At 40.0% G+C, this 12,206-nt stretch overlaps 1 protein-coding gene across 1 annotated transcript; it reads right to left on the reverse strand.

Annotated features, from left to right (window-relative positions):
• Positions 1-574: 574 nt before the first annotated feature.
• dnaja2a (DnaJ heat shock protein family (Hsp40) member A2a) lies at positions 575-8,833 on the reverse strand. The gene is made up of 9 exons (XM_051380390.1): positions 8,665-8,833; positions 7,277-7,336; positions 6,010-6,239; positions 5,769-5,849; positions 5,517-5,650; positions 5,198-5,394; positions 2,651-2,795; positions 2,002-2,129; positions 575-1,699 (listed from the first exon to the last, which is right to left on the reverse strand). Exons 1-9 carry the CDS (start codon positions 8,740-8,742, stop codon positions 1,511-1,513), a joined length of 1,242 nt encoding a protein of 413 aa, XP_051236350.1. The 5' UTR covers positions 8,743-8,833; the 3' UTR covers positions 575-1,510.
• Positions 8,834-12,206: the final 3,373 nt, after the last annotated feature.

A 12,206-nucleotide genomic window follows, 5' to 3' on the forward strand; every position in this document is an offset into this window, starting at 1 on the left:
TAAACCAAAACTACCTGTATGACTAGTAGAAACCATATAAGGCAGGTGAAGACATACTTGCAATTTCAACTTATGTAAAGTTAATATGGACTTCAAATAAAATAAAACTTATAGGCAAAGAGGAAATTTCAACTGACATGGTGATGTGATTTTCTAACTGTCCAATGCCTGACATCAACCAAAGTCATTACAGCATATTGTGTTTGCATTTACTAGGAATGAATAGAGGATGTGTGATCTCATTCACTTTTCTAGGATGACTGACTGATGATGGAAACTTTCTAGGAAGTACATAGATCTAAAATGAGCATCAAGGCATTTGGGTCAGGTGGTATGAGGTCAATAGTCATTATTGAAGACAGTTGGTAATCAGTGCTGATCTTATCTGTGGATTAGCTCTGGACACTGACTCATTGTTTCTGGAAAGAAACCGCTGATTCTTTTCCATTATGTAATGCTTTAGTGCTCTGAGCGCCACATAATTCTACGTATCCCTATTGTGGTTAGGTGAAGATAGAAGAAGACTACTAACATTATTTTGGTGATTAATAAAAAGGCACCACACACACACACATGATATTTCAACAATTTATTCAACAACTTCATAGACATTTTCTTAAGAAGTGTGCTGCTTTATTTGATGTTTGATAAGTGCAGGAACCAAAGCTTTTTACATGCACATGGTCTCAGCACAGATACGAGCTATACATTTGTCATCTCACTTGTAATTTTTCTTTTTTAAAAATCACACAGCTTTGAATACAGCAGCTGATGAAGCTTACCAACAACCAGTTCAATGATATACACAATAGCCAATTTTCTGTTTGAATTAAAATGTAAAGACAAAAAAAAATGAGTAAAAACCTACAAAGAAAATAAAGCTGTAAAAATCAGAAACAAATCCTACGAATGGCGCCGAGTGGATGAATCCATGAATACACGAGTCCAAGGATCTGCACGTCACATTGCTCAGCTGCTTTGTGTATGCACATCGGTTAGTTTTTAAATTAATTATTGTAAATACTATGAAAACAAAATGCAAGTCACACACTCAGCAAACAAGACACGTTCCTTTCTTTGATTGATCTGGAGTTCCCATTAGTGGAGAGGGGAATGGACTTCAACAGGGGTGACAGAGGAGTGAACACCAGATCATAGTTCTACATGGCATTCACTGGGGCACCCAATTGTTTGGATACATCTTAAATACATAATGACTTCTACCTGAAGTTGCTGTTTAAAGTGTCTAAATCTGTTTCAGGTGCAGTGTTAAGTCTTTGGCTGCCCCAGTGTGAGTTCCTCAGGCAAAGATCAAGACAATCCCAGCACACAGGTCAATAACATTAAATCAACAATTCCAGGTGCCATGATTCAATAACATTTACTTGATCTGTGTCTGAGGAATTACCAAGCTTTTTCAGTCTGACCTACATCCTTGTTTACTCTGCAACTCGTACATTTTCTCCCCAAGCAGAACGTGGGTCGTGTGTGCATGTGTGGGAGTATGAGACTACTGGTGGGCGCACTGCACCCCTGGCCCGTGGTGGCCACCCTCTTCATCGGAGCTGTCGTTGTAGGCCTCTCTGCGGCTACCCGACGTCGAGCTCTGGCTGACATCGTAATCCTGCAGGTCGACCTCCTCTGTGTCCCCAGTGATGATGGGAGGCTCTGATCGCGAGGGCAGCATGTCTTCAAGCTCCTACATGTGGAAAACATTCATCATAATGCAGCTTTAAGAGCCTTTAGCCTCATTATGTTTTCTGACCACGCCGCAGAGTCAAATGGTTGTCGGGCCAAGAGTGCAGTGCTACAGAATAAATTTAGCTTATGGAGGAAGATTAAAATCAACACTATTCAGAGTGCAACATATATATATATATATATAATGTATATATGTACTGTATGAAGCATTAGTTAGCCAATAGCTGTTGTGTCTTTACTGCAATGACCCAAATAATCCCAGAAGATGATAGACCGTTCATTATTAGTAACATTTCTTACCACAAGTTTCTCAGGGCTGATCCAGTTGTTGTCGGGAAACTGGACATCAAACTTGACGTACAGATCTCCCTTCTCAAAAGGGTTTCGGTACTGTGGCATGCCCTCTCCTCGCACCACCCTCACCGAGCCTGGAAAAGATGAAGCAACTTATTTATGTAGCTCACTTTATTATAGCCGATTCCACAACGTCCTGTGTACAGGCTTTATACATGGACAATAGAAGTCTAAGGGTGTAAGAGGAACTTTTGGCAGTCTTTCCAGAACCAAGGATGCTGATGCTGATGACCCCACTATCCCCTCATTTATCAAGTACTTTGTCCTTGTCTGTGCACAAATCCAATATCACTGGAGCTGCTCAGCATCTTCTAAATATGTCTTCTTGTTGTGATTCTCTCTCAGCAGCACCCCAGTGTGTGATCATTTTACTTGCATACATTTGTTAAAAAATCTGCCCAGTGCCATTTAATATTTACACTAACACATCTCGCAACGCCCTGACATTTTTTTTTTTAGTGATTCATAGAAATTGCTCATTTGTCCTGCAACTATGCCATCACAGCTTTTACCATATACAGGTCATCCTGGTAAAGTTGATTGCTGGAAAATAAAAGTAGAGAAGAGAAACCGATTAAGTATGAAGAGGGCTGACCTGGTTCAATGACTTTGCCAGCAGGGTACTTGACAACAATCTGTCTTCCATCCAAGTGTTTCAGCATGAACTGGAAGCCACACAGTGCCTCCACCAGCCCGATCTTGTGGTTCATGAAGAGGTCATTGCCATCTCGCCTGAATGTCTGCAAACAGAGCAGGAGATGGTTAAAAATATTGCCTGATGGAACTTTTTAATTATCTTGTAGTTTATACCAACATCATGGTTCACTTGTCTTTCGTCAATGCCTAGAACATAACATTTGCATAGTTTGTTAGTTGTAGGACAAAGGAATTAAATTACTTGGTGAGCACAGTTTTTACATAATCAAGTCCCACAGCATCTACTGGTGAAAAAGCAACACCCCTAGCACAAACAACTGTGACAGTGAAAAAAGCCATAGGATTAAACATAATCTGGATAATATTACATCTATGCAATTTACTCCACAAGTCTGATGTCTGAATTTGCTTTATTTGCAAGCCAACCATTTGTCCAACTTACGTTCAGTTACTGAATGCACCAAGGAGCAAATGAGCCTGCCTGCTAATAACTTTTTTTTATTTAACTGTATTTCATGGTTTTTGGTTTAACACACAGCTGACTTTCTACATTATTTCCATGCATTAATGATGGGAGTGGCAGGTCAACAACATCCAAAGTACTTGTAAATGTCAGTTTTCCTGTAGCTGGTTGTGGTAACCTATTTGCTTCCAACATCCACAAACATTCTGACATTAATATAGATACACCCTGGGAGAAAGAGCCAGGGGCAAAGATACAGCCCAGCCTGCTGTTCCAGTTTAGCCAAAATCCCACTGCATTGTCAGAGTAGTCTGGGGACTTTTGAGAGTGTTTGTGTTTACCTCTGAGGAAACCCAATAAAGACAAGTAGGGCATTTAGCTGTGACAATTGAGTCTCAACCACCGGACAGTAAACACGCAATGTAAAAAAAAATAAAAAATAAAAAAAACTTATCAAACAATACTTTCAAGTCTAAGGTCATTACATGGATTTGTCAGATATTTACAGAATCATCAAGCACATGTGGGGTGGCTCTGTTCAGTTGATTTCATAAATTTCACATGATTGAGGTGAGGACAAAAGGTGGACCATTGGAACTGATGTTGCCCTCTCTTTAATCCCTGCTAACAAAGAGGTGTCTCAGGTCATTATCTTACTGAAGGCTCACAGACAGCCCAACAAGTCACAAATGGCATGCTTCTCTTGTACGCTTTGTGTCCTGGCTAGCAAGACAACCCCAGACAAACCCAAGCAAGTAAACATTATGTATGGAATTAGGTCACCGGTGTTAGACAAGTCAGTCAATTTAAGTTAGTGGGCCTGCCTTGAGCTCAGATATGAACCATCCATTTTTAACAACTAACAACATTACAATAAAGCATGGCTAACCTTGAAATACCTGGTTTCAAACCGGTGAAAAAGCTTTTGACTTGTAGTGTTTGTTGTAAATCTGGCAATCATGGCAGACATCCACTCAATTCCATGTACTAAATTTGTACAATTTACAGCTCTGACTGCACAGCACTGTCAAGACCATCTGGTTCTCAGCACTCACAGTCGAGAGGTTTAAAGCACCACCAGCTGGAACCAACTCTAGTGACAAACTGGCCATTTAACTCATTAACCCTGTCGCAGATCTCATCACATCTTTATTCACCGCTCATTTTCACTATTTTTTTCTAACCCACATAAGGAAAAACTGATTTATAATGAAACTGGTTTTGCAAACTGACCACCGATAGGAGAAGAACTATAAATCCAGGCTATTTACAACATGGAAGACCATGGCTTTTTGGACTTAAAAGCACAGAACATTTACTTCTGCTATATTACATTTTTTTTTATCTGCTAAAACTAAAACAAAAAAACAATGCAAATTCCCAATGCGTTGATATACAGCAGTGCATAGCCTCAAGTGGAACACTGCAATAGTGTTTCCCCTAAACACTGCAGATAAATAAATCATCAATTCATCCAGGGAGGGATGGAATGCAGCCAGAAGATCAGGCTGAATGCAGGGAAACAAAGGGACTCTGCTTTACAGCCCATAGCTAGCTTACCTGGTGGGTGCAAGCGGTGGAAACTCTCTTGAAGCAGTCCTTTAACTACTTCCCAATGTCTAACAAGCTCTCAGAATTGTTGACCTGTATTCACCGATGGTAATAAAGATTTGGTTTCTAAGGTTTCATATACACCATTTTGCTGATCTGTTGTCCACCAGGCAACTTGTTAATACAAACACTGACTTCTCCTCCTCACTCCTATACGGCTTATTGTACTGCACGTGTACATGACTCAGCAGGAAGTTGTGGCCAGGTGAGGGAACTTGGCATAGAACTAAGGTCACCTTTATATAGGCAGGAATAATTAGTAACTGACACATAAAACAATGACATAAGCAAAATGGTGTCCTAAATAACAGAAGAAAAAAAATACTATTCCCCTATGACAGAGTGCATAGGGGAGACAGAGGGCAGGTGAGGAGGAGTATGGCTACAGCGTTCAGGGACTGGCCCACCTACCTCATTATCTTTTTCCTGCAGAACAAGGACTATATCCCCAGGCTCGACACCAGGTGCCTGATCAGCCTCACCTCCAAAGGTAATTTTCTGGCCGTGCTTCATGCCTTTGTCCACATGTACCTCCAGAATCTTCACCTCCTTCACGACTTTCTTGCCCTCACATTTTTTACAGCGGTCTTTCTCACTGATAACTTCGCCTGGAGTGGGTTAAAAACAACAAGAACAAAAAAAAAAAAACTAGATGAGGGATCTGTGCAGGCCAAGCCATAATGACACACAAAAGAAATGCTTGATCACAGTCCAGTTCAGTGCCCCTTACCTTCTCCATTACAATCAGTACACACAGACTGCATCTGTTGGACCATCCCTGGAGCCAGCTGTCTGATCATGACGCGCATGCCACGCCCCCTACATGTTGTACATTTTTGTACAGCGCCTGTCTTGCCTCCCTGCCTGCATACATACGCAGAGATGAATTTTATTGTTAGAAACATAGGAAATGTAACAGGATTAACCAAACATCAACACTCACAGAAATCAGTGTGGACTGGATGTTGGATATACAACTTACCCATTACAAGTGCTACACAGTACATTCTTGCTAAGTTGTAGTTTAGTGGTTTTCCCATTGTAAAGGTCCTCCAGTGACACCCTGCAGAAAAAAATCTGATGGTTAGATACTGTTAAGAGACATAAGACTGAAGAATTAGAGTACAACATTGACATTTAAAAGTAATTCCAAATAACAAAAATGTTTCACATAAAAACAATTCAGTCAAGTAGGATGTATGCAAATACAAGCTTGGTCTTACTTGAGTGGGTGGACCATGTCCTCTCCTCTCCTACGACCTCCATTCCTGGAGCGACTCCCCTGGCCACCCATGAATCCAAAGAGTCCACCGCCAAAGATGTGGGAGAAGATATCATCCATCCCTGGGCCACCCCCACCTCCTTCCCGCAAGCCTTGTTCTCCATAGCGGTCATAAAGTTCCTTCTTTTCCGGGTTGGTCAGCACCTCATAGGCAAAACTGATTTCTTTGAACTATGTTTTCAGAGGACAGAAAACAAAAGGGTAAAGATCACATTTCAACTGTCAGAACAGTGGGACTGCACAGCAAATTAATCACAGGGCATACATAAAACTACAGCAAGTAGTTTCAACTGACTTTGCAATGCTACAAGGAGGGGGGGACTATATAAGCCTCTGCGAAAGGATTGAAGGGGTTAACAAACAATGCACCACATTCCATATACAGTTTATATGGGAACAGAAGCCAGCATTCATTTTCTGTGCAGCTCAGGAGGACCAAGTAATATTTCCAATAACCTTTCATCTCAGCGGCCCAGGGTTCCCTTTGCTGCGTGTCATCCCCTCTCTCTGCCCCCCTTTCCTGTCTCCAGCTGTCACTATCAATAAAAAGGCAATAAAAGCCCCCCCAAATAAAGAAAGTAATTTCATTAATGACTCAAGTTTAGAATTAAGATATAGTTGCATTACACTGTTTCATCTTTGAAAATAAAAAATAAAGCAATTCAACAGGGTGCCAAAGACTACAATCAAAAACATTACTGCAGAGTTGAATCAGTATCTCCAACAATATCTCAACACCAGTTGAACGAGGATGAGGTCGAGCACACATTTTATTTGCTTAAACGCAACTGTTTCCCTTACAAACACTGGCTTCACTCACTAAGTTGCCATTTCCTACAATGTAATCCCCTGCTGAGAAAATGGCAGTCTGCCATATGGGGGATAATGGAAGACAGGCCCTTAATTCTCCCACCAATATTCCAAAAATGCAACATTATAAGCTAATGACAGTATTATGTGGAGCTTGGGGGGGTCTGTGGTAATTCTGTAGTGAGGGTTCATGAAATGTAGCTGCATGTTTAAAAGCAAATTAAATAATGACAGAACCTAATACCAAGGATTTAGCCTAAAAACAAAAGAAAACTGAAATTTTAGACCACTGTCACCACTAAACAAATATATCTTAAGAAACAGACAAGCACTGAGGAATGACAAAGCTTTGGTTCAATCCCCCCCTCCAAAAAGCAACACCTTCACATATGTCTTACCTTGTCACCAGCATTGGGGTTTTTGTCAGGGTGGTATTCTTTCGCCAGTTTCCGGTATGCCTAGGAGTACACCAAAGAGGAAGTATTAGCTAAGATCACTCATTTTAGAGGCCTGCGGTGTTTACTGGAATCACACACCGGCGTGACGAAGGAACATTATCTACTGTTAACGCAATCACACGTGTCTCCCTGACACAACCAGATGTTACATCCGGCTAAATACTATCGTTACCTGTAACGGCGTTAAGCTTTAAAAGCTCATGTTCAGCGGTTTTCTGAGTAACTCTCATCCGTTGCCTAAAGTGTCGACAGAGTTCATCACTAGTTGTTGATACAGTATACCCGTAAATACCATTTTGTCCAAAAATGGCAGTTCAAAATGTCTGACAATTGTATCGTTAGCCGACGCTAACGTTAGGGTAAACGTGCGTGAGCTAATTAACTTAGCATGTCTTGCTAACACTAGGCAAATATGGCGTTATCATTTTTATCTAATTAACCAACAAAATGTAACAAGTGTTTTTCAACCTGACAGATAAAAGGTAGCCAAGAGCCTAAAAATAAAGTGAACTATGGTGAAATTCTGTACAACAAAACGTTAACCTTAGAGGAATAACTAGGCTAGCTCACAAGGATATGGTTAACATGACACGCTATGTGCGGTAAGCTAGCTGATGCTAGCGGAGTTTGGATTTAGCGTTGACACATTTACTTAAAGTTAGCGTTTACGGAGGATTGTGGCTGAAACTACGTTAACTCCACTGATCTGGACGCAATGAAGCGTTCAGGTCCCCGAACAATGGTGTCAGTACAACACGACCCTTGTTATTGACAAACGTTAACGTCGCTGTAGAAACAGCTGGTTAGCTAACGTTAACCCAAAGATCAAAACTCAAGTCCGCTTCTTATGATTGACCAATGTCTGTCTGTCTGTCTGTCTGTCAGCGAGCTGTTTCCAGCCTTTGAGTAACAAACTACGGTACCTTTCTACAACCTTCGACAGACGTAGCTACCGTAGTTATATGACAAACACCTGAGCTAACGCTACCGTGAGGTCAATCACTTGATTAGTCACGTCGCAAGTCAGTTAACGCAACCCACGTAAACTGTCGTGTTTAAGGCAATGATACAGTTTCTACAGCTAAACAGTGAGGAATCAGCAGATTTAACAAACCCTGTAGTCGTTAAATGTTACAGTCGCATCGTCAGACGAACATCCAGGCCAGTTAGCTTGCTAACAGGCTATCCCAACTCACAGCTAACATTAGCTAACTGCTAGCTGCGCATAGCAACGCATTTCCTGATTGTGTCAATTCAACGAGCTCAGACTCGGGACAGAAACGTAATAATAATTTCGTAGTTTGTTCAGCCTTTTTCTACGTTATTACCTTCTTCAGCTCATTTTCAGATGAGGATGGAGACACTCCGAGGATGTCGTATAGTTTTGTATCGACAACAGTCGCCATGGTGTTGCTGTGGATGTTGCTTCAGCAGGGAGGCGAGGTGGATGGACAAAGAGAGAGCCGGTGGAAAATGTTTTGCTCGCTTCGTGTGTCAGTTTCCGGAAAGTTAGACTCTCCGTGTGCCCGCTGCTGCCTCCAGGCTGCTGATGTGCTCAATGACTGCTGATCTCATCTCCCGCCACACAAACTTATGGGTGCTATATGTAAACTAAATACATAATAAACTGCATATCACACCATAACACTGAAGTCAACTAAATTAAATTATATTTACATCATTTTACACCAGATACAAAAGATAACGTGTGGTGCTTGGCCCTTAAACTTGTGTTTATATTGTGCACACGGGTGTGGGTGGGCCCTTAAATAGCTGTTAACTTTAGTATTCCTCAGGTGTGCACCTGCTTCTGTTTGTGCCTTTGTGTTGGGGGAATTTATGTAAGGTTTTTGTTCCACTCTTTTTTTTTTTTTTTTTTTGCTTTATTATATATTTATATGTAGTGAGACGTTTATTTTTGATAGCTATCTCTCAATTAAATTTTAATACTTATACTGTGAAGTTTTATGGAATCTCCAAATGAATGTAAATTCAATTTTGGATTCTGGTAATGACTTACTCCTCATAAGTACATTTTAAGATATACTTCTAACTATAGTCCTCACTTCAGTTAAGGATATATTTCATTTATTTGACAAATAAAGATATCTAAATTGCCAAACAAGTGGGGATCTTAGGCTTAACAAAGCAGCCGTTAATATCTTGAGTTGGTGTTCTGACTACACAAACATTTTGAGAATTGTATTATTTGAATTAGAAATGGTCGAAATTTCTTTAAAGATATTTACAAAGAAGGTTTTATATCTTAAGACTTCTGACAGATCTTATTTGTCAGACATCTTTATACTTAAATCTAACTAGTGGGGATGTATTGACAGTCAGGGTGTAGTTTTATATCTGACTGATACTAATGCTGTTGTACAAGTTTCATGTTGTGTAAAAACAAACAAACAGTAATGTTGTTTATCTCGTAATGTAGGGTTTTATCAGCAGATACAACATGGAGAACAGTCGGTGTGCAGGTGGGGCTGCCTTTCTGCTTCTGCAGATCCTCTGAAAAATGTTGAAGCTCCCCTTGTGGGATTAATGCTGAAAAAATAGACAATGTTTTTATTTAAGTAAACCCCAGTGTATCTTGTTATGTAATTTGTAGCTAATCATGTGAATTGTGCACATAAATAATGGCATAATTATGTCTAACAGGTCACTGATTCTTGAGAAGTGGGACAAAACAGGATTCAAAGTTTAAAAAACAACCTTAGGCTCAGATAAAGTAAACTACATGCATGTATCTACCATGTACTCAGCTACTGTGCTCTGCTTTGATACAACCTCCAAACCTTTCTCTTTTTTAACAAAATGTGCTTTTTGCCGTGCCACCCCTTTTTTTATGTCAACACCGTCAGACACAAAAAACACAAATTAATTTTCACTCACATTGTGCCAGACATATATAAAAACTATAACAAAAGCACATTTTCACCAAGGCTGTCAGAGCCCTCAAGAACATTACTTTCAATGTGTATATATTTTTTATATTATAACTATTTTCGACTGTGTTTTTTTATTGGACTGCATAATAGAAGTTTAACTTTACCTTAAACATCACTCAAAATGCATTGTCATGTTAGTAGACAGAGTGCATTTACACTTCTGACCAAAAAAGTCCTCACAAATATCAAATATCATACTGAAATATTAACTAAATATGGAGGTGAAATAGACCTGACAGAGTTGACCCATATCTGACGGTGGTGACAAAAACCTAAATTTGTAGTTGTTTAATCTATACTTAAGCTCTTAAATACATGAAACCAATCAAATACCTGTATTTTAAAACATTAAAACAAACAATGACTATGTTGTTTATGAACATTTTATTTACATTGGCTCAACAAGTGTGTATTTTATCTGAACAAATATCAGAACAGTCTGCAGTGCATCTGCTAGGGTAACAAAGTCACTTTTAAAACTCTGGAAGTTGATTTTTTTAAAATCATAATAATAAGAATACAAACAAACTGTAATAACAAACAGTATATTTGATCTAAATACAATGTTGCAAAACAACAAAATGTGTAGATGAAGCAATTTTACACTTACATAATATACTGCTCTACTGAAACATCAGAAACCCAAGGTGCTCCCTCTCTATTTTGTCTATCACCTCAGGTGAGAGGTGAAATATATCTCTTGTGCTGCTTACACGACTTGGAGTTGCTGGCTCAGTCAGCTGTACCAGGATGTTTTGATATGGAATGAAGCACACATCCTTTGCTCCTCGTTTCGGATGAAACTGTGTACTTGGCCCATGAGGATGGAAGAATTCCACCTTAACATCTTGGTGTTCTAAATCTACACCAATGACTTTTGCCAACCACCAGGTCTTGTCATAGATAACTGCAAGCCAGTCTTCAGAGTTAACGTGGTCTGCCACTATCTTTGTATGAACTCCTTCTATCTCCATTTCCTCCATGAACATGGCAAGAGGTATGGTTTAAGCAGAAGCACTGCTACCCTCTGTTCTCAGCAGGCCTCTTTACATGCTCACTGAGGTCAAACATGGCTGGAATAAAACACTGACACATCTTTGGTTGACTGCAAAAACAGGACAACGATCTGCAATAGATCTTCAGGAATAACCTGATGAAATTTACGTGTTCCAGGCACAGGTTTCATGAGTTGAATGAGTTCATCATTGTACGTTATTTCTTCATCTTTGATGTAGAAGAGTTGGATGTTCTTAAGACTTTTCCCCACCATGTCATGGAATGTTTCTCCACTTGCAACATCATTCCCTTGCAGAAGGAGAACGTCCCACTGATGCCATCTGGTGCTCCCTTGCCATGAGATGTGGCAAAGAAGTTCCAAGTGGCTCTTTTGAAACCAAATCTTGAAGGAACATCACACAGAAGAGAGACATTCTTCTTGTTTTTATATTGTTTGCTGGGGCCATCAGACCAAAAGTGAATGGTGTGAGCAACAGGAAATTTGTCTCGTATTGTTTTGAGGACAGGATCCATGTATGCCCAAATGGAGGCAGCATCCTGACTCTTCGATTCAGACACAGTGCAAAAGCCAGATTTTGACCAAAATGGCATGATTGTACTTCTGAGCTATATTTGCATTTCCATGTTTCTGCAAAGTCAACATGCACAATTACACTGTTTTCATCACAACTGTCTATCATCCTTCTGTACACTCACATGAGTTATTGTCTCATTGCGCAACAGGTCTTCATACAGCCGTATGAGTTCTGCTAGGGTGCCAGTGTGTTTCACAAGTTTAGTGTTATGGTAAGATTCACCTGCCACTTGGTCCTTCACTCGTTCCCACTGTTGCCACTCAACAACAAGTAAGTCGTTACTGAGTAAGTGATGTATGAAGTACATTCAACAACTCAGTTTCA

This window comes from Dicentrarchus labrax, unplaced genomic scaffold (genome assembly GCF_905237075.1).
Source record: "Dicentrarchus labrax unplaced genomic scaffold, dlabrax2021, whole genome shotgun sequence".
In the NCBI taxonomy this organism is placed as follows: Eukaryota; Metazoa; Chordata; class Actinopteri; family Moronidae; genus Dicentrarchus; species Dicentrarchus labrax.